The following is a 19,930-nucleotide window of genomic DNA, read 5'->3' as shown; positions in this document are numbered from 1 at the left end:
TCACCCGAGCCTGGGCTCCCCGTATCCAGCTCTCTCCGCTGACTAAGTCTATCCAGATAGACTACTGATAAATTGCAATTGCATTTCCAGGATCTCGCGTCGGTCCTCGTGCCGTCCTCCGCCGAGATCATTGCCGCAATGCTCCCGCGAATGTCTTCATGCTACGTACTCTAATCGGATGGAATTCACCAAGGTTTTGATTAGATGATCGTGGGAACAATGCTCACTAACGCTACGGCATCCGTGCCGCCGATGCACATAGAACAGCCCCCCAAACCCAGACGCTGGCACACTCTCATATGGGATAGCCCAGTGCTGCTTCCGCGCTGCGCCTATATCAAATGGTCGTATTTGCAGATCCTGGCGCGCAACGCCGGAGTTCAACCGGAGAAACGGTGCCCATGGATATCAGAACATATTACGCCACAGCTCGCATCCGGAACTTCGCCGACAACAACAGACCTGTCCGATGGGCCTGAGATGGCATCTAGGGATATGGTGAGAAACCGTGAGGTGCATTCCCTCTGCTGGTCGGAAACAGAGTAGGACAGATCACGTACAGCAGCTCTGCCCACGCTGATCCCACGTTCGCCTGCCACTGATTGGCCGCCTCGAGAGCTTTCCTTCGACGTGATTCAGAAAGTATCGCGGGAGAAGATAGCCCGGACACCCTCAAAGCCGGGGCAGCGATGCTGGCCAGTGCGCTATCACCAACCCCGCGTAAAGTTCCTGCGGTGCGTCGGAGAACTATGAAGGCCCAGAGTGAGAGAAACGCTCAAGAAGTTGCGATCGCGAAGTGGCAGACCCTGAGACCAGGAAGGGTGTGAGTGGACGTGAATTACTGAACGAGGAGCGCAGAGCTTTTTGGGGATGGGAGCACATACCGAGTTGGAGGATGCGCCTCAAGGGCGCGTGGTAATTCATCGCCCAGTGCGGTATGTCACCGCGTATAAGAATGAGGAAAGATAGACCACGGACGCGGTAGAGGTTCACTATGTGAGACGACACATGCAGCGTGACGGGGCACAATGTAGACCTGTAAGCTACCGATGCGGACGTTTATCCGGCAATCGTCGCAGAGTGCGTTGTTGAATGGTTCTCCCTCACGAGGTGAGGTTATGTCGATGTCTCCGCACCGGACAGTATATGATAGAGCATTTTCTCAGGTGACGGCGTCCTACCGTAAGATACCGTAAAAGCAGCCATACTGACACTGGAGGCCGAGATCTTGGCGTGGCAAGAGGCAAATCAACGTGTCCAGAATCGCGTCGTTCCGATCAGCATCGTGATTGCCATATATACTGGATGTGATATGTTTTTGAGCTTACCACACACATGGGCATAATTGACCAAACCATTGGCGACCCTGAAGGGTGGAAATGACGGCTTTCCGCTGAACCTTGAGGAATCTAGGGTGACCACGCTCAATCCTCCGTTCCGGTCATGCCTTGGCAAGCGGCACGATTCTAACGAGACATCCAAACCCTGTCAAACGCCGTTCAGGACTATCAGCATCGCTCAGCATGGAGACGAACAACGGTGGAAAGGGGGCTCTACCACTATTCTTGACCGATAGAATGCAACGGACAACACTATCTCATAGCGACTGCAAGAACATGCCGCCAGACAGAGATGCAGATGAGCATACCTGATGGAGACCAATTCCTTTCGCGTGTTTCTGGACAAATTCATGAGAAATTTCCATTTGCACTATTTTGGAAACAAAGCGTTTGCCAATACAGTCGAAGTGGTGAGATTTGATCGCGTTCATGATGAACGTTTGTAATTGTACGTATACTTAGCACGAATGAAGAATGCACTCTCAAACACATGATCCGAACGAGTGCTGATGGGCCACCGGATAGCTCCGCTGATGCTGATCAAGATTAGGGCCAGCAGAGAAAATCTTAAACTAAATTGGCTCAATCGACCAGATGTTCTGTGATTCAGGGTTGAGGGATCACCGATATCCGACGAATGCATAATGTCAGTTGGTCTTCCATTACTCGAATGACGTGGGGATCGAATAGAGCGAGTGACATACCTTCCAAGGGAAGCACCACAGGCATCCAGTCCGGAATCTCTGCATAATGCAATGCGTCCCGGAATGTATAACGAATACGAAGCGTCTTGGAAACCCCTGGTGCGGGGTCGTAGAAACCTTGTAGGCCAGCCTGTCATAGATAGAATAGTGCGTAAGTAAGATCAGAAAGGCACAAGGCTCCGCACAATCATCGCGACAAAGTAATTAGGGATGATCGTCCTTAAAGGGGCACCGATGACTCTTCCATGGAAACATAGCATGCAGCTGCATGTACAAGTGCACGTGCAACTATTTGTCTGATCGATGTCAATGAAATATGAGCTGATTCGTTCGCTCGTCGCGAGACTGCATCGAGGTACAGTGCTTTCACCAGTCAGTAGCGTCAAAACGGCTCATCTGCGACGATACCTTCACAGAAGGTGAGAAGGCGGAGGCTATCTGACAGCCACCTCTACACAGAGTATGGGTGGATGAAAGAGGCACACCATGCCGTATTTATCGCCGAGGATGAACCCCGAGAAGCAGAAGAAGGTCTAGGCGCAGATAGAAGGTGGACAGAGCGTCAACACCGCCGAGCTGAAGAACGGCGCAGACAGGCAGCTGCTCCGATTCGCCGCGAGAGAACAACGCGATATTGGGGTCTGCCATAACAATAAATTGAAAAAGAGGACAGGAGTACCGACCTTGCTTCGTCTCCCAGGGATGTACAACTGACTTTTGTACACCAGGGCCTGGAGGGGCACTGTAACGTCCAGTCTAAGGCCCTCCGTGGCTTCGTCCTCCTCCGAGGGACCGTACGAGGCGTACTGGATGACAAGACCTACCGATTCACACCGCTGTGAGTGCCACGCTCAGGTATAGGAACGTAGAATCTTGCCATTGCAAGATGCCTCCGCTTGCATGTGACGCTTAGCGAGATCTTCAAGAAGATGAATTGTCTCCTTTGTCTCACGAAGGACGTCAGATTTTTCCTCCTGAAGTTGCCGCCGTGCTTCCCGGAAGAACCTGTAGGAGAACGTGACAGTATGAGCAATTAACGAGGCTTGGAAGGCGGGAAAAGACTGACTGTATTCGCTGTCTGCGACGCCGAGGCCTGAGAACGAAGAAGTATGTAACCACAAGAGCTGTGGAAGGCATCACAGTAGTCCAGAGTGCCAAGCTGAAGTCACGGTCATGCGAGAGCGTTATCGGGAAAGAAAACTGTTGTCCAAGGTATGCCATGCTGTAAAAATGGTCACTGACCAGCTCTGCATGCCCAAATGTGTCATACTCACTCCAGTCTTAAAATGACGCCTTGGATACCCAGAGCAATATTCGAGCCAATGGAGGTCTCTCCTTTTCTCCATTCTCCGCCGAAGGACCAATTAATCCCTACAAGTCCAAACTGAAGCGCGACTCTGAGACGAAGGCCGATCTCCGCCCAAATTATGCCCCATTCGACGCCTATAGCGCTCAGCAGTCCGGATAGATTTGCCTGCACGTTCCAGAAGCTATTGCCGACTAACAGTCCAGACATGGATGGTGGTCGCATGGTGGTTCCCAACAGAGTAGGTGGGACGGACGCTTCGGCTGTGTAATCAAACAGGTGTGCTGAAGATACAGCTACAGAGAGTGCGGGCGTTCCACCACTGGTCGAGAACATAAGCGAGCCTTCCGTGGGTTTATCGGGGAATAGGCGTCGTGAGTAAGCGATGGCAAGAGGAGGGATTACCACAGAGCCCTTAGAACGCGCTTGTGACATCGCTTGGAAGAGACCGCGGGTCAAACCAATTTCGCAATGAACTGTGTTGTCGTCATCGCGATATGTCGTTTTCAAATCCAGGTCCGAGATACGCAGCAGATTTATAGTGGCCTGGAGTGCTGTTCATGAGATTGATTCACTGAGATCTCACTGTTTCCAATACTGACCTCGAAATTCAAGCGAGGAGAATACTGATGGCGGAGAGTACCCATAATTCCGCTGCGGAATCCCGGCAAGGCGTCATCATTACTGAGGGACCCACGAGAAGACCCGCGGCCTGACAGAATGAGGGTTGTCTTGTCGTTGATGTCTTTCTTTATGTAACAATTAGTAGGAGAAGCTCCGCACGAGTTTTAACTAGCACTTACTTGAACGCTGTGTCGCACACTGAAACTAGTTTGCCCCATATTTGCAATTCTTTCCTGAAGTAGATCGAAGAAGTCGACAACGCCCCCGTCCATGTACTGTTCTCTGTTCTCGAACAGCGCGCTCGCATCAAAAGCAGCATTGACACGGCCTTTTGTCCGAACGAGATCTTCCAGCCGTTTGCTCTCGATGTCTCGCTTTGTGCGAGTCAAAGCAGAGTCAAACTGTATCTGGGTGTTGACCATGACTATACATACGACATTTGGCGAGACATACCTCATCTGGCGGCACATTATGGAAACTCTCGTCACAAAGTGCCTTAAGCCCTTCTGCGCCTACTCTGACCCATATTCAGTACGGCACAATCCAACACACCGGCATACAACAAACCTAGCAGATCATATGCACGCCTGTAAAATGGTACTTAGGCTAACGTTCGTAAAACTGTGATGGCGAAACTCACCGGCTGGCCGGATCAGATAGTACTGAAAGAGAGCATTGTTGGTGCGGCATGCATGTAGGCACATATCCCACTCACCTTGATATGCCTTTTGAATCTCCAGGAACCGCTTGGTCGCTGTTTCTTTGGTGCGTTCATCATACTGCTTGTCTGGGTGAAAAACGACAGACAGCTGCCGGTAACGTTCTCTTATTTCATATTCGGAGGCTGTCTTTGGAAGGTTGAGAACTGTGCTGGAAAAGCGTGAGGACATCGAATAGTGGCATTCGTACAAATCAAACGTACTATAGAAACTCTCGGTCGTCGGGTGACCCGGGAATGTTCGCAATGTCCGTCGCTATTCCCGACATGTGCGCGAGCGATTATGTCTCCAGCCTCACTCAACAACGCTTGCGGATGAAAACGCGCAAAGAGTATGAGTTGTGCACGACCCAACGCGACAGTGTGGCGGGAGACAATAAACCTGGAAATACCTTTCTCACCGACAAGCTTAAGGGATTAATTATCCGCGGTCAAGCTTCCCATACTTGGATTAGCCCATTCTTTCATCGTTCAATATCTCGACGTCGCCAGTGCCCTCACGAATGTCTTCGAATCAGCCAAATCTGAAGATACCTACACCCGCAGCTCCCCAGCCCAAGGCTCGTGGTGCGAACCGCTCGACAAAAGCTGCGGGAAAGCTCAAGGTACTCCCTGACCAAGTGGAACCAGTCCTCCAGAATAAGGCTGTGGAACTCAAACGGCCACCAAAGGCCAGGACAGAGGAGGAGGAGGAACAGGAGAGCGAGGAAGATGAGGGTGATGATGAGGAGGAGCCTGAGGAAGCGGAGGTGGGATTGGTTGTCATTTGTTTTGAGAAGTGCCTCCTCCTACTGACACTTGGGTCACTGTGCACGATGCGTACGGTAGGTTTATAACCAGATTAATTTGATACCTGCTGGAACAGCGCGTAGAGATGCGCTACGATTGACAAAGAAGAAGGCCAAGTCTCTACCACGCGTTACTGCATACGCGACTGCCAGGTGAGTCGTACAATGTTCGCCGTTTGGAGTTGAAGCTCATCCAGATTCAGTTCGTACCGGTTTCCTGAGCTGATGAAGTTCTTCAATGCTCGACGTCCATCATACCATACCAACCCCCGGGTCATCGACGAAGTGATATACACTCCCTATTCTTATGCACTAGCTTCAGAGAGCTCTTCAGGCACACAGCGTCAGGTTCACTTCGAGGGCCAGTCTGAAACCTTAGAGCAGACCGGACAGACCGGCGATCTGCTTGGTGTGCCAGAATTGGTTCCAGATGCCAATGGCACGCAAGTGACGGACGGAGAACAAACGGCGAAGAAGATGAAAAGGAATAGATTCCTAACTGACGAGATGCCCAAGGAGGCCGAGATCTTCATGTTCAAATACGGAACCGTGGTGTTATGGGGAATGACTGAAGCGCAGGAAAAACGATTCTTGTCGTCCATGTGAGTCATAGACTCCATGATTATGATGAATATCTGTATCACGACGTTTGCGTAGCAAGCGTTTTGAGGTGGACAAGCTCCGTAAGCCCAACTGTTGCCATAGCTGTGACGCATCGCTGAGACCCATTATGACAGCACCCCAGGAAGTCGAGATGGAAGACCTCAATTACTACTACGCTAATTACAGCCGGTAATTACCATCGTTATGTTTTTCCCGCATGATCGCCGATATGCGTATATAGCATCTACAACGATGTTATCACTTTACGCGTTGGATCCAGCTACATGTGCGTTAAATGTCGGTGTGCTGAGAATAGCTCCAGGCTAACCTGAACAGGACAAAGCTTTCCTTATCGCACGCACTCTCGCAGTCTGTCAAGATCTCCCTAGTACGTCTCTTCCACGAACGCCATTCTCAGCTCAAGATTTATGCCCCAATCCTCTCATGCGGCATTAATGCGGCTATATATTGGTCCTTTTGTCAATGATAGTTCGAAGAACTCATTTCGTCAACGATCGAAGAGACGAAAGGTATTCCGGAAATTATAAGTGCCACTGGGAAGATTGGCATGCCGCATAAAGGTAGACACTTCCGGCACACCACGTGCCGTGCTGTAACGCTTATTCTACGCGCACAGATATAATGCGGAAGATCGGAGAGCTTTTCTTGCTGAGGTCCAACATTAACTCAGTCGGATCAGTGCTTGATTCCCCCGTACGTCCCATGCCCACAGTAAACTTCTACAATGTACTCACCATCGTCTTTCGCTACGCATATGTTTCTGCAGGAGGTGTTTTGGGTACGCGCATTTCTGTCACAATTGGAAGATTTCGTAATACCTCCCATAGACCTACCCGGATTTGCAACCTCTTTATGATGCAGCGCGCGATTATTTGGAAATCCCTCAGCGTATCGACCTCCTAAACACGCGTGTTGAGGTGGGTCATGATCAGTCTCCGATTTGATTCGATCTGCCATGTCTCGTGATGATTTCGCGACTACAGGTTCTGCAAGATATGCTTCAACTCCTCAAGGAAACCGTGAACAGCCGTCATGCAGAGCGTTTAGAGCAAATTGTCATCGCATTGATTGTGGTCGAGATTGGTAGGCTTTCTGTATTCAGCAGGGTACTTGATCATCTCATGCACCGCCTCCTCAGTCCTCGGTATTATCACCATCATTGTCGACCTGTTTTCCTGATTGTACCCTGGATGCTGTCAATTGTATCATTATGTTGCATACGTGCATTATGTTACAGCCAGGTTGTCACCGCTCATCATGTACAATAATACTAGCAAGTTTACCTTCAGCTTCGAAAACCGCACATGCATGCAGGTAGCCTATGAGCATTCTAAACCCAATCCAACAGCAAAAAAAAACAAATCCAAGACACAAGTCAAGAAGCCTTCTCCCGGACTTTTTCTTTGCTCTTCATGCCCCCAGAAACACTCTTGTCTTTCGATTTCTCCTTCGTCTGCCTGAAGCACAAGAATTCGATTCCGGTGGCCCGGCGGGTATCCGCCAACGTCTTCTTGACGCCATCAAGGTGGGCTTGCAAATTCTCGTCTCCGGGCCGGCGTGCATATGCCTGAGAGATCTTTGTGTAGAGATCGGAGAGTGTTTGGTCAGCGGACGGCGTGACGTAGCGCGAGAGTGTTTGATGGAGAAATTCAATCTCTAACGTTGCCTGAGAGCGGTATTAGTAAGTTGTGTGGGAGACAATGGTTGAGCATAATTGACAGGCACAGTACAAGAGAGTGTCCACGCACCCGAAGCATGCCGCCCATGCCGAAACGCTTTACTTGTCGGAAACAACGCAGGGCTTCCTCGGCAACGTCTTCGACAAGTGAATTTAGGGTGCTCTCCAAAAGGGGCGCGGCCACGGAGCTGACTTGCGCGTGCGCGCCCACAAGGAACATCAGGATCTCGTATACATATGGACGAATTTCTATGAAGGCGTTATTTCGGATCACACAGGTGCGAAAATGCCGGAGACAATGACATACCTCTTGGTTGCGGCGTTTCATACCAGTCCATCTGAGGATCCAAGACGCCGTTTCTCACCATGCCCATGAGGGCGCCGGCTTTTGGCTTGATATAGCTCTCGAACAGAGTGTTGTACAACTCCTGGACGATAGCCATAAGGGTCTGAGAACGTGTCAACTCAGTCAGAAGGCAGCTGAGATCGAAGCGGAAGAGACTCTACACGTTTATCTTCTTCTATCGATATACCGAGTGTATTGCCCAATTCACCGGCCATGCTCGGAATGAGCGAACGCTTCAGGTGATCTATGTTCGAGACCACTAAGAGCAGCCGGTTGTTCTGCAACTTGCCGTTGGAATCAGAAGCAGCTGTTTGAAATGACAATGCTCACTGTGTCCTGGATATTGACAAGTTCCAGTGGGTTATTCCTGGCCAGTCCTGTCAGATCGGCCATCGCAGGTTGGGCGTTGTTCGCTGCCGCTGACTCATCAGATGCGAGGTAGACAAGGCCATCAAGCACGGCAAATAGGGAGTCAAGGAAAGCCTTGGTAATCTTGTTCGTGAAACCGGGCGCGATCGCCTTCCGCTTCGCCAAGCGTGAAGTGGTTGTCGTGGTTGTCGTGGTTGAGGATGAAAGGTCAGCTCCGCCGGCGAGCTTGAACGCACATGCCGTCATTTCTCTCTGGAAAACACGCAGCTTCGATAGGTAGACCGTCGTGTATGGATCAATTGTAGAGCCTATCCAGTCCTCGAGGTAATAGAAGATATTGGCATCTGTCAAGGAACATTCAACCAAAAGCGAGCGTTAACGCGGGCTCCATATGCACCTCTGATCCATGCGTGTGTCAGAATGTCTTCGAACTTCCACCGTGCGCTCTCTAGAAGGCCCTTGAGGCTAGAGCTGGCTTCACTTGATATCTCCATGCCGTTAATGTCGTTAACGCTGTCCTGAATTTCGCCGATGATCTTCATGAGTTGATGGCCGGTTGTCAGCGCGTTAGAGTTTCGTGGTAATAATGGTGGGGTCGTGTCAATCGTAGTATTCGGGGGGGACGACATAATGCTATCAGAGAACATGAAGAACTCTGATAGAAGTGAGATATAGAGTTTGACGATGTCCAGTGCCATGGTTCGACACTGCGTGGGACTGCGTCGCGAGGTGCTGCCCGCGCTCTACGGCTGTATTAGAGAGCACGCGCCGAACGGGCTTCACACACGCACCTTCTTCAGTTTGCCTTCCAAAAACGCCTTTGCAATTCTCCAGAAGTTCGGCAACGATGACAACATCACCTCCGAGACATTCTTCACCATCGTGAGAACGGCTTGCCAAACATCATTCCCCCCTGCTTGCGCTGGATGGTTGAGAATGCACGTGAGTTCAAGACTGAGCTTCGTATGAACAAGAGTTTGTCCCAACTCACCGAGGACAACGTCTCCCTGCTTCGCCTCTATGGCTACCACACATGTTTGCAACTGGACAGATAGAAGGGCCGGTAAGGCGTCCGGACCCTTCAATGTAGGCTGAGATTTCTCATGGATCGCTAAGAAAAAGCATACCATGAGGCACTGCAATTTTAAATACTAAACGACTCACATCTGATAGCGTCCACGGCTGCATTATATGTCTCTTGCATGTGCTGGAGAATATATTTGTGCTGCGCATCGAAGTACGTCCAAACGGGGTCATCTGTAGGGTTCAGTTCGAGAAGTATCCTGAAGGCCGATGCATTGAGAACGAAACCTACAGAACGGCAGAACAATACTTACTCAATTGTCTTCTCTTGCTCCTCGATGCTCCGGATAGGCTCTTGCAGCTTAGAAAGCAGTTGACTCCTCATCTCGCCCATGATCTTCTCCACTGTACCCCAAACCTTGTTCAAGATCCGTTTCTGCTGTGTCTCCGCGTTCGCAAGGGACTGCCCATCTTTCGCAGAACCTGTGGGTAGCAACTGTCCCGGCCGCGATTCAAGTAAAAATTTGCCTTTCTTGTAATCACGCATCACAGCTTCATAACGTCCCTGATGTATACCATGGATTTAAAATCAGTTGCACAAATGTCAGACGCTGACGAACCGCCTCAATAGATTCAACCAGCGAGCCTGGTAAGCTGAAAAAGAACTTCGATCGATCGAAAACGCCTAAGGTGGTTCGCAATTTCTGCGCCTTGAGTGCATTCTCGAGGATGGGCAGGAAAACTTGGTCTGCCTTCTGAGCAGCCTCTAGAGGTAGGTCAGACCTGCGAGCTCGATGTTTACGAGGTTTCTGCGCACGTTTGATATGATCCTTCAGCGGCTTTGAAGCAAACTCAGCTTGTTCTGTTAGTAGTCCTTCCTGCATTTCCGCATACAATGCTACATGTCTCTCGCGTTAGTCTTAGGAGCAGATATAAGCAGATGCAGACATATATACCATCTGTAGATGCCTTGACGGCGACGAATCTATCGAAGTTCTCTTCCACAAGTACCCGCACAGCCTCTGAACGTGAATCTATGGAAGCTCGCAGGTTTGTAATGCCTGATGCGAGGTCTTGATACGTTGCGTTAGGATGTACGGCAGACAGGAATGCCTTAGGGTTGAACGACTTGGACGATATCAAAATGGCCGCCTCTGCGCCCACTCAATATGAACGAAATGTTTGCAATGAAAGTGAGGATGACTGACTGGTATCCAAGTCCATATTCCGTAAACTAGCATATAAGAGAATTATGAATGCTCCTGCTTACGTAGGATCCGTCCTACGCACTCGACTACGGCGCCCAAGCCAAGAGGGTCGGTCTCGCCATCCCCGCTGCCTGTCAAAGAGCCAGCCAGAGATTCATCCTTCTCGTGGTCTATCTCTTCCCACTTCCTACCGATCGTGCGTCAGTGACGGTGAACGCCGACAAACCGATGTGAGCTAACTGTGGAGAAAGAGAAGAGACTCCGTATGCCTTCAATAGCTCAGCGTCGTCGACTTCGAAGTTGAGTCTGCCCATACGCTCGATTCCAAGTGGCCCAAGTTGAATGCTCCAGATTTAGAGGACCCGTGCACGTTGTACAGTTACGAAGGTCTCGCAATATGCTCCTTTCTTGGTCGCAATTCCAGCAAAGTCTAGCAACAGCAGAGAGAGGTCGAGGAGGTCAGAAGACAAGTTCTGGGCGTCCGAGGCTCGGTGGTGGTTGAACGTGCGCGTGAAGGCTGAGCTTGATGTGGCGAAATTGCCTTTCCTGGAACCGGGTGCTGCGGGCGCCCATGAGACTTGTGAAAGTTGGGATCTACTGAACTTCAGAGTTGCAGTCAGGAGAGTGAAGTGCACGTCCGTCACCTATGCTTGTCGCTTGAGTGAATTTTTGGAATCGTCCGACATCACACATGCGTTTCGAGGGCCATGCAGAGCGAGATGCTCTCGAATCGCCTGCCGATGCTCGAGGCCTGTTCCGCTGGCGTGAGATCGGGTTTCATAAGAAAATACATATAGCAATTGCATTTTGTACTTGTCCTCCCACTTCCTCGCCAGCATGTCTAAACGGATCCGCATCTTCACTCTCGAGGACGTCGCCGAACACAGCTCTCCTTCAAGCTGCTGGGTCACGCGTAATGGCAAGGTTTACGACGTGACGAATTTCCTGCCGGACCACCCGGGAGGGGACGACCTTATCCTCAAGTATGCCGGGAAGGACGTGGAGGCCATTATGAGAGATCCTCTTGAGCACGACCATTCGGATTCGGCATATGACATGTTGGAAGAATGTGCTATCGGGCGCATTGGATTGAACGAGACGATCGTGAGCGAAGGTGCGTTCCCGGAGATTACTGAGACCGTTCCATTATCTACTTCCGCATGGACTCGTCTCTCTTATGGCATGTCAGATGCCGTATTTGGCGTGACCACGCAGGCTACGATACCGAACAACCAGACGAGACTGCTTGGGCTATCGTTCCATTTTAGACCCACATGCTGACCGACGCCCTTCAGATTGGGTCCCGGAGAACTTTGAGCCGGATGATACCGACCTAGCAGCAGACTATGAGAAGAACCAGTTTCTCGACCTCCGCAAGCCGCTGTTGCGTCAGATGTGGGAGGGCAGCTTTTCCAAGTCATACTACCTGCAGCAGGTGCACCAACCGCGCCATATGCCAGAGTCGCCCCGGCTCTTTGGGCCTGCTTACCTCGAGGTAAGGTCTACATGCGACGTCGTTGTCCGAGTTATTCATGTGACTCGATCGTAGGTCTTCTCGCGAACGGCGTGGTATGTCGTGCCTATCTTCTGGCTACCAATCGCAGGTTATCTGTACGCCCGCTCGCTGGTTCAATTCACCCTTGGCAACGGCTCGCTTCCGTTGTTCTCGGTCAGCCCTGCCGCACCGCTCAAACTGCTCATGACTGTCGGCATCCCCGCCTCATCGTTCATGAAGACGACATTGTGCTTCTTATTCGGTAACTTCGTGTGGACAATCTTGGAGTATATCTTCCACCGGTTCCTCTTCCACATCGATTTCTACCTGCCGGATCACCCTGCCGCACTGACAGTGCACTTCCTCATGCATGGTGTCCATCACTACCTCCCTATGGACCGGTAGGTGCTTTTTAATCGTGCTAAACTATTCTTGACTGTATTTGTTCAGTTTGAGGCTTGTCATGCCGCCCGCGATGTTCTCCGTGCTGGAATTCCCTATGACGCAGCTGGCACACGCTCTATTCCCGCCGGCGGCCGCAAACGGGATTATTTCTGGCGCCTTCGCCTTCTGTAAGCTACTACATCCTACGTGTCTGCGCTTTCGCTCATCCGCCTCGGCAGATGTGTTGTACGATTGCATGCACTATGCGTAAGCCACCCCACTTTCTTTTCTACTAGAAAAGGTTTGATCATCCGTTCACAGGCTGCACCACACCAGACTGCCGGCGTATGTCAAGGAGATGAAGAAGTACCACCTTGCCCATCACTACAAGAACTTTGAACTCGGTTTCGGCGTGACGAGCAAAATATGGGATTACGTCTTCAATACCGCCCTCACGGTGTGACCGGTCACCGGCATCCTATGTTCTTCCCTTGGATAATATTATCGGTCGCTCGTTGTGCGAAGGGGTATCACAGTCCTTTACCCTACGTATAGCCGTACCTTACTCTACTACTCCTTGACAGTATACTGGTCTTCTAGGTTGTCGAGAACGACATGGTATGCTACATTCATTCCCGAGGTAATGATTGTCGGTTCGTATACGCACCCCACTCCTCTGGTTGTCTGTTCTGTATGTTATGTGAACTCTGGACTATATATCGCTAGACCGTGAAGCGACATTCCGTAGCTGAGTTGTCAGGACAATTTGCATCAGATGAGGCGTGGTATGTCATCGTGATATCGGAGTTACACCGAAACGTTAGTGCAGAGTCTACTATCAACTATTGAGCGCCCCATGCGGCGCAGTCACAGAGGTGCTTACGGTGCCCAACGTTGCTGCACACAGTAACCTATTCTCCATCGTGCAGCCTTTCACTTGGCGCTGGCCACAGTTAATATTGAGCCACTCGCGTTCCATGCTCTTTCGACTATACCACCTTCACGTCTTTCTCGCGTTTTCTTGTCTGCTCGTCTCGCCTGGGAGCGCCAGCGTACACCTAGGAATGAGCGGCGCAGAAAGCGCAGGGCCCAGTAATAGGCCACCCAATAATGTGACATCGGGAAGGGAGAATCCAAGCGGTCACGTTCCGCTCGACGTTGAAGGATACCCGGTAGCACCCCCCGGGCTTGAGCTTGAACAGGTGCACATTTACATCAGACATGGTAGTGTTCCTCGTTTCATACCGTCAAAGTGCTAAGCAAATAACGTTCTGATTTGTGAAGGTGAGCGTACACCGGTCGCTGTCCGAATGGCCGACCCACCCGCGTCCATGCCTGAACATTGGATGTTCTGCCACCATGCGCATACCTTCCGCACTGCCATGACGAACGGGAGGCCGATTGTCCCTGGAGTATCCGGGGAGGATGAGTCCCTTCGAACGCTTCGAGTGGTCGAGCGAGCGGATGGCACCGCCAGTCCGGGAGAATGGTAAGCCACACATTGCTCAACCTGGATTTCCGAAGCAACGTTGTTCACTAAATACCCATCCTCTTCTCGCTGTAGCTTGCTGGGAGAACTGACCGATATTGGCAGACAGGTAAGCGGATCATTCCTCCCTTGTATCTACGTTCGATCAAATGCAGAATACGTTCTCATGCAAGGCATCCTGCACTGATGCTTCGTAATGACAGTCAACGTACGACTTTGGCCAAGCGTTGCGCCAGCTTTACATTGACAGGTATGTCCTACTGGCTCACGTCTTGCAGATGTGCCTGAGGTCTCAAGCAAATGGTCGTCGTTGACGCTCCGTGCTGTAGATTAGGCTTCATCTCTGACGTCGCACGTTCCAACGACGAAGTGTACTTGCGCTCCACGAACGTGCCCAGGACGATTGAGTCTCTCGAGCAGATTGCACGTGGGCTGTACCCCGAAGAGAAAACGGGGAAGGAGTTCTCACCGTTTCTCAGAATAAGGTAGAGCAATCCCTTTGTTCATGACCCAGAAGGTCGCCGATCATGTCGTGTGAAGGAATAGCAAAGAGGAGAATCTGTTCGGCAACGCCCTGGCCTGCAAGCGGCTGGAAGTCCTCCAGATCGGCTTCGCAAAGGGTATGTGTATATGTATAAGATGCTTGATCCGATAGCCCGCCTCCACGCATTGAATTTTATATTCTTTCTCAGCTGCCGCTGTTGAATGGAATGAGTCGTTATCTATTCTTGACGAGAAGGTATCAAAGTATATCGGCGGAAATCCTATTCGGTTGGATGGGAAGCCGCGGGCTTCAGGAATCCTTGACACGGTCAGTACTCCGTGATTCTTGCTCCGTCACTTCTCAGGGGTAACGGATGTGTTTCTAGATCAACTCTGCGAATGCCCATGGGGTTAATATACCTCCAGAGTTCAAGGACGTCGAAGTAATAGGGCTGATTGTGCGTGTTCGTTTGTTCGCGGGATGTGTTTAAGCTCACGGCGTCATGCCTAATGCGGTTCCGCCAACAGGAGAAAGCCGTCGTGCATGAATGGTTCGCAGGTCAGGAGCACTCCGCTTGCGAGTGTAGGAAAGCTTCACGCTGACACTTGCATCGCAGGGTGTGAGACGCCCGGTCTACGAATATGATCGGTTTCATGAGCTCACTTCCACTTCGCTTCCTATCCATATCATGCGGTTATAGACCAGACAGAGGAAGTTCGAAGATTGGGAATGGGCCCTCTGCTCAGTGACCTCTCCCAGAAGATGCAAAACAAGGCGGACAAGGGTCCCAAGGATCCGGTCAAGCTTCTCATCCACAGCACACACGATACTAGTCTTGCAGCGTTATGCAATACGCTTGACGTATTTGATCAGCAGTCAGTGCTTCTCCCTCGAGTCATTGTGTCGTCATCCCCAGAAGCTCACGGAACATGATTCTCCCTAGTTGGCCGGGCTTCTCATCGGCGGTAAGCTTTGAGTTGTTCCGGAGAAAGGGGAAACAGCAGGAGCCAGCATCAATATGGCAAACCGTCCTTGCGCCGTTCCAGTGCCGATCAGATATTCCCTCGGAACATTGTGAGTGATGGCCGTCCCTGGCAACCTCCTTTCCATAAGCTGATTTCGTGCGGTTTGCATGACGATAGACGTACGGATGCGATACCAAAACCGAGATTTGACGCTGCCAATATGTGCGCACAAGGGCAAACATCTCCCAGGCGCGCCGGAGTTCTGTACGCTAGGAGCGTTTCGTGAACGCGTGAGGGAGCTTACACCGGTCAACTGGGAGGAGGAGTGCGCGCCGACGGGCCAGTCGAGCAGACCCTGATGAGATGCAGCGATGAATGGAGCACACGACCTGTGGGATTTGACTACATATTATATCAGGTAGAGCGATACTATAAGATAGGCTTCTCGTTGAGCTTTCGGATAGTATCTTATTATGCTGGACAGTGCAAGGGATGCACGAGCTTTGTCCCGCCGGCATCACACGGTTGCGGTAATGCAATCACGCTGCCCTCAGCTCTGGATGATCCTAGGATGATGATCCAAGTCATTGAACACGGCGCAGGCCGGTGGCTCCGCGGACCGCGATTCACGTCCCTCGAGTTTCATCGCGCCCATCCACGTGACCGCGTCCGGTGTTTGAACTTTCTTGTACGGAACTTGACGGGAATCATGTTCCCTCTCACCATGCAGCACCTTCTCCAAGCCGAGCATTTATCTTCACCTTCAGGACGAGTCCTTCAGCCTTCGTTAGTGTCACTAACGTGACACTACGCAATGCGCTACAATTTGAGACTCTGTGGCCCCCAGACACCGCGTCGGCTTGGCCGTCACGTTGTCCAGCAACATCAATGTTTCGCATGCGTACATGCAGTATATTCGGCTCTCCGTTGCAGTTCGTCGTCCATGCATGGCCGCACATCCTCTATGTATATCCGAACGCTTGTGCTCGGGTCACCTGCAATGAGGATGTCGGATGTAAACCCAGGGTCGGAGTAGTCGGGCAGCCATCTGTTCCCATGACCAGCGAGCGCATCATAACCCGCTAGGTCAAGTGCTGCACTAACGCGCCACGAATGCCAACACCGTTTTCGACTTGGATGTTGACAGCTCATCGATGGATATGCTCCTCTCCTGTGCTCGCAGTTCCTCCTCCACAAGCAGATCCGCTGCAATTCGGCTTGCCAGGCGGTCCATAGCGCTTTCCGCTGTCGAGGGGCCAAAGTACCCACCGCTTGTTCCCCATACTCTGCCAGAATACTTCGCGCAGGAGATCCTGGGCAAGCACAGCTCGCGGCCTGCATTGATATGCAGACAAGAGAGGCCGCGCCCGTACGGAGGGCCGATTTCATCCAACATGGGTGTCGCGCGACACCTGGCATGGGATTTCGAGGAGTTCAATAGGTACATACAGGCGCTTGCTAGGGGGCTGTTGGATCTGGGAGTGAAGAAGGGGGACCGTGTGGGGGTGGTGATGGGCAATAATAGGTGCGTTAGTGGTGAGTAATGCTTGTGTTTGCATGCACTGAGCACGTAATATTTCATTAGTGCATATGCGTCGTTGCAGTGGGCCTGTGCGAGCATAGGCGCGATTCTAGTGACGTTGAATCCAGCATACAGGCTACCCGAACTAGTATGTGGCATAAATTATTTGAGATAATCAGGCGGTGACGACGGTCATGCAGATCAGCACGCTGAAACTCGTCGGCATCAGTCACCTCTTCGTCGTCCCACATATTAGAACGTCGGCCTACGTCTCCATGCTATCCGACAGGTTCCCGTCTCTCAAGTACGCAGAGCCTGGGGACATACAGGAGGAAGCCCTCCCCGCATTACGTCACCTGATAGTAGTTGACAACACCGGTGACATGAGGAAGTTCCAGGAGCACATGGATGACGTGAGGTGTGCAGTGGATTTCCGCGAGGTGTTGGTATGGCGGGACGATGGTTCTGAGACGAAGCGCGTGGAGGAGATCTCAGCGACGCTGCGAAACGATGATGTGATCAATATGCAGTTCACTAGGTAAGCTCGTTCGTATATCACGCGTTGCCCTGCATCTGACGCGTTGCGAAAGTGGTACTACCGGGACACCCAAAGCTGTCTGTGTATGTTGCCTTTTCAAACATTGAGATTGGGCATGGTCTCAAGTAGAATTTGTAGCTCACGCATCGAAACCTCTTGAACAATGCGCTTGCAATAGGGAGCAATATGCGCTTGACCCCTTCTGACGTAGTCTGTAGGTATGTTCGGCTCTCTCGGTCATTCTCAAACTCACATTTACCTTTACGCTCGCTCAGGCAATGTCCCTCCGCTATTCCACTGCTTTGATACGTATTCTCCCCTTTCCCCCGTGATTCAAAGCTAACCTCGTTGCCTTTTTGTCTGCGATATATACGCCTCGTCATAGGTAACCTTGCCGCATGGGCGCACGGAGCCTCCATTGTCTACCCATCCGAGATCTACAGCGCACCCGCCATCGTGGACGCCATCGTCAGCGAGAGCTGCACTACGCTGCATGGCGTACCGACGCACTTCCTCGGGGTGCTTGCGGAGGTGCTCGCTCGGCGGGAGGCGGGCGATGAGGTCGATACGCGGTCGCTCAGGTGGGTTCCTTGCTGCTGGCCTGAGGCACGAGTTGACGTCCGAGGCGCAACAGGACGGGCGTCGCGTCGGGCGCGCCGATACCGATTGATTTGATGAAGCAGTTGATCGCGACGCTGAACTTGAGGGATCTAACGGTGGCATATGGAATGAGTATGTGTTCCTCGCTAATGTCGTACTTCCATCGATAACGTTTTTATGCGCTTATCAGCCGAAACTAGGTTAGACGTCCTAATTCGATGTGAGCCTCGCAGCTCCGCTGACTGCGATGCATGTGCAGCCCGGTAGCGTTTCAAAGCACGCCCGATGGCCCGATCATCAAGCGCGTTGAGACCGTAGGTAGGCCACTGGCGCACGTGAAGGCGAAGATCGTCGATGATGAGGGGAATGTTGTTCCCATCGGGCAGCCCGGGGAGGTTGTTGTGTCGGGATATTTGGTGCAGAAAGGGTGAGTTGTTGTACCTCTGCTGCTAGATCACACGTATCAACGTGGTTGTAGGTATTGGGAAGATGAGGAGCAAACTAAGAGGGTGATGCGGAGAGATAAGGATGGGGTTCTGTGGATGCATACGGGCGATAAGGGTATATTGGATGAGGAGCGGTATCTGAGAAGTACGTCGTTCACCTATTTCCACGCGGATGCTGAGCTGACCATGCGATGTGCAGTTGTGGGCAGGATCAAGGTATTTGAACGATCACTTCAAACCGATGGCAGGAGCTAACTACCTCGTGTTATCAGGACATTATTATCCGTGGTGGAGAGGTGAGACAATGATGGGCTTTTTGCCAAGGTTACAGCATAGCTCACTGTCCTGCGCAGAACCTTTTTCCCGTGCAGATTGAGAACGTGCTAACGGGACACCCCTCGATACGCGAAGCTGCTGCCGTTGCAGTGCCTGACGTCCGTCTAGGCGAGGTTGTTGGTGCGTGGATCGTGCGAGAATCGAACACGATGACGCTGTCGAGAGAAGATGTGAGAGGAATTGTTGCGCGGAGCATGAACCCTCAGGTGAGCATCGGGCATGTGGCCAGTGATGTCCATTCGCTAACGTCTGGGTCCTCCAGAATGCACCGGCGTGGGTGTGGTTTGCAGGAGAGGACGGCGTACCGGAGGAAGTCCCCAAGACAGCCAGCGGAAAGGTCATGAAGCACGTCCTCCGCTCGTGGATCAAGGATCTCGCAAAGCAGAATGTCGGGCGGGTGGAGACGTCTAAAAGCAATGACCGCAATGGTGGGGCAGGCTCTTATTCAAGATGAGAGCGACTGCCCTTTGGGTATTGAAATACACTGCAATAATAATTCTATAGGCTTATCGATGACACGAGACGTGTCTTTCTGAATGCACACGTCTTGCGAGCCCTTCTATCGTGTAAGAGAGTCGCATGGCGTCGCTTGAACAGGAGCTTAGAAAAAGGTGACTGCGTACGGTTGCCTGACGCTACTCATCAAGCGCAGTCTCCGGAATGGGGTGCTGATATTCGCGTCGATACCAGCTCCCTTTCGGCAACGCCACGCAGAAAACGCGCACAGACATCCCAAAGCGGACAGGACGCGGCCCGTCACATATCACGGGACCGCGTTGCCGCGTCACAGCGTGGACATAAATTGCTCTTTGTGGCACTGACTTCCCGTTTCGCAGCGCCAGGTGACGTCACAATTCCCCGGAACACCGGCCGGCAAGCCCGATGGGCGGCGCGTGCTCACGACTGGCTCAGATAAATACCAGCTGGAAGAATTGCAATGCGT

The 19,930-nt window shown here is 51.7% G+C and overlaps 7 protein-coding genes across 7 annotated transcripts; 4 read left to right on the top strand and 3 right to left on the bottom strand.

Annotated features, from left to right (window-relative positions):
* Nucleotides 1-1,050: 1,050 nt before the first annotated feature.
* On the bottom strand, nt 1,051-1,807 carry LAESUDRAFT_418087 (uncharacterized protein). The gene is made up of 3 exons (XM_040902376.1): nt 1,558-1,807; nt 1,329-1,485; nt 1,051-1,227 (listed from the first exon to the last, which is right to left on the bottom strand). Exons 1-3 carry the CDS (start codon nt 1,690-1,692, stop codon nt 1,178-1,180), a joined length of 342 nt encoding a protein of 113 aa, XP_040768003.1. The 5' UTR covers nt 1,693-1,807; the 3' UTR covers nt 1,051-1,177.
* On the bottom strand, nt 1,682-5,055 carry LAESUDRAFT_721597 (DnaJ-domain-containing protein). Its single transcript, XM_040908040.1, has 13 exons — nt 4,897-5,055; nt 4,690-4,844; nt 4,615-4,636; nt 4,542-4,561; nt 4,428-4,486; nt 4,154-4,375; nt 3,953-4,099; nt 3,319-3,896; nt 3,111-3,266; nt 2,922-3,049; nt 2,728-2,864; nt 2,045-2,174; nt 1,682-1,939 (listed from the first exon to the last, which is right to left on the bottom strand). The coding sequence occupies exons 1-13, from the start codon at nt 4,959-4,961 to the stop codon at nt 1,923-1,925; spliced, it is 1,836 nt and encodes a 611-aa protein (XP_040768002.1). The 5' UTR covers nt 4,962-5,055; the 3' UTR covers nt 1,682-1,922.
* A 140-nt stretch (nt 5,056-5,195) lies between these two features.
* LAESUDRAFT_672957 (DUF155-domain-containing protein) lies at nt 5,196-7,323 on the top strand (the record flags this gene model as incomplete). The annotated part of the gene is made up of 13 exons (XM_040905510.1): nt 5,196-5,441; nt 5,521-5,633; nt 5,684-6,082; nt 6,138-6,163; nt 6,218-6,272; nt 6,325-6,369; nt 6,420-6,471; nt 6,574-6,664; nt 6,721-6,797; nt 6,871-6,882; nt 6,932-7,021; nt 7,088-7,187; nt 7,243-7,323. The coding sequence occupies 13 exons, from the start codon at nt 5,196-5,198 to the stop codon at nt 7,281-7,283; spliced, it is 1,347 nt and encodes a 448-aa protein (XP_040768001.1). The 3' UTR covers nt 7,284-7,323.
* LAESUDRAFT_721596 (uncharacterized protein) lies at nt 7,273-11,336 on the bottom strand. Its single transcript, XM_040908039.1, has 16 exons — nt 10,969-11,336; nt 10,811-10,915; nt 10,729-10,754; nt 10,477-10,674; nt 10,338-10,418; nt 10,141-10,286; nt 9,835-10,085; nt 9,662-9,780; nt 9,489-9,608; nt 9,289-9,419; nt 8,895-9,240; nt 8,459-8,841; nt 8,290-8,406; nt 8,090-8,231; nt 7,853-8,031; nt 7,273-7,770 (listed from the first exon to the last, which is right to left on the bottom strand). Exons 1-16 carry the CDS (start codon nt 11,040-11,042, stop codon nt 7,480-7,482), a joined length of 2,709 nt encoding a protein of 902 aa, XP_040768000.1. The 5' UTR covers nt 11,043-11,336; the 3' UTR covers nt 7,273-7,479.
* A 213-nt stretch (nt 11,337-11,549) lies between these two features.
* LAESUDRAFT_721594 (oxidoreductase) lies at nt 11,550-13,338 on the top strand. Its single transcript, XM_040908038.1, has 6 exons — nt 11,550-11,842; nt 12,024-12,223; nt 12,278-12,624; nt 12,674-12,795; nt 12,847-12,874; nt 12,929-13,338. The coding sequence occupies exons 1-6, from the start codon at nt 11,566-11,568 to the stop codon at nt 13,068-13,070; spliced, it is 1,116 nt and encodes a 371-aa protein (XP_040767999.1). The 5' UTR covers nt 11,550-11,565; the 3' UTR covers nt 13,071-13,338.
* Nucleotides 13,339-13,465: 127 nt separating this feature from the next.
* Nucleotides 13,466-16,092, top strand: LAESUDRAFT_721593 (phosphoglycerate mutase-like protein). Its single transcript, XM_040908037.1, has 13 exons — nt 13,466-13,831; nt 13,892-14,096; nt 14,172-14,205; nt 14,300-14,346; nt 14,426-14,581; nt 14,637-14,716; nt 14,789-14,907; nt 14,966-15,037; nt 15,108-15,139; nt 15,161-15,162; nt 15,281-15,455; nt 15,524-15,654; nt 15,723-16,092. Exons 1-13 carry the CDS (start codon nt 13,585-13,587, stop codon nt 15,902-15,904), a joined length of 1,482 nt encoding a protein of 493 aa, XP_040767998.1. The 5' UTR covers nt 13,466-13,584; the 3' UTR covers nt 15,905-16,092.
* A 613-nt stretch (nt 16,093-16,705) lies between these two features.
* Nucleotides 16,706-19,441, top strand: LAESUDRAFT_645016 (acyl-CoA synthetase; the record flags this gene model as incomplete). The annotated part of the gene is made up of 13 exons (XM_040903894.1): nt 16,706-17,070; nt 17,131-17,215; nt 17,268-17,605; nt 17,658-17,688; nt 17,744-17,827; nt 17,945-18,186; nt 18,240-18,341; nt 18,465-18,632; nt 18,684-18,796; nt 18,851-18,867; nt 18,924-18,947; nt 19,005-19,193; nt 19,250-19,441. The coding sequence occupies 13 exons, from the start codon at nt 16,706-16,708 to the stop codon at nt 19,439-19,441; spliced, it is 1,950 nt and encodes a 649-aa protein (XP_040767997.1).
* Between the last annotated feature and the right edge of the window lie 489 nt (nt 19,442-19,930).

The sequence above is a fragment of the Laetiporus sulphureus genome (assembly GCF_001632365.1).
Source record: "Laetiporus sulphureus 93-53 unplaced genomic scaffold LAESUscaffold_5, whole genome shotgun sequence".
NCBI lineage: Eukaryota > Fungi > Basidiomycota > Agaricomycetes > Polyporales > Laetiporaceae > Laetiporus > Laetiporus sulphureus.
Note: the sequence above shows the minus strand (reverse complement) of the source record. Positions and strands in the feature narration are given on the sequence as shown.

Coding starts and splice junctions, on each gene's coding strand:
- LAESUDRAFT_721594 (XM_040908038.1), top strand. CDS start 11,566: ATGTCTAAACGGATCCGCATCTTCACTCTCGAGGACGTCGCCGAACAC. Junction 12,625..12,673: donor CACTACCTCCCTATGGACCG/GTAGGTGCTTTT, acceptor GTATTTGTTCAG/TTTGAGGCTTGTCATGCCGC. Junction 12,796..12,846: donor TTCTGGCGCCTTCGCCTTCT/GTAAGCTACTAC, acceptor CCGCCTCGGCAG/ATGTGTTGTACGATTGCATG.
- LAESUDRAFT_721597 (XM_040908040.1), bottom strand. CDS start 4,961: ATGTCGGGAATAGCGACGGACATTGCGAACATTCCCGGGTCACCCGAC. Junction 4,487..4,541: donor GCGTGCATATGATCTGCTAG/GTTTGTTGTATG, acceptor GGGTCAGAGTAG/GCGCAGAAGGGCTTAAGGCA. Junction 3,050..3,110: donor CGTCGCAGACAGCGAATACA/GTCAGTCTTTTC, acceptor GTTCTCCTACAG/GTTCTTCCGGGAAGCACGGC.
- LAESUDRAFT_418087 (XM_040902376.1), bottom strand. CDS start 1,692: ATGAATTTGTCCAGAAACACGCGAAAGGAATTGGTCTCCATCAGGTAT. Junction 1,486..1,557: donor TCTATCGGTCAAGAATAGTG/GTAGAGCCCCCT, acceptor GGCGTTTGACAG/GGTTTGGATGTCTCGTTAGA. Junction 1,228..1,328: donor CAATTATGCCCATGTGTGTG/GTAAGCTCAAAA, acceptor TGCCACGCCAAG/ATCTCGGCCTCCAGTGTCAG.
- LAESUDRAFT_721593 (XM_040908037.1), top strand. CDS start 13,585: ATGCTCTTTCGACTATACCACCTTCACGTCTTTCTCGCGTTTTCTTGT. Junction 14,908..14,965: donor CTTCAGGAATCCTTGACACG/GTCAGTACTCCG, acceptor ATGTGTTTCTAG/ATCAACTCTGCGAATGCCCA. Junction 15,655..15,722: donor AGATATTCCCTCGGAACATT/GTGAGTGATGGC, acceptor GCATGACGATAG/ACGTACGGATGCGATACCAA.
- LAESUDRAFT_721596 (XM_040908039.1), bottom strand. CDS start 11,042: ATGGGCAGACTCAACTTCGAAGTCGACGACGCTGAGCTATTGAAGGCA. Junction 10,755..10,810: donor GGCTTGGGCGCCGTAGTCGA/GTGCGTAGGACG, acceptor CTTATATGCTAG/TTTACGGAATATGGACTTGG. Junction 9,609..9,661: donor AGCCGTGGACGCTATCAGAT/GTGAGTCGTTTA, acceptor GCTTTTTCTTAG/CGATCCATGAGAAATCTCAG.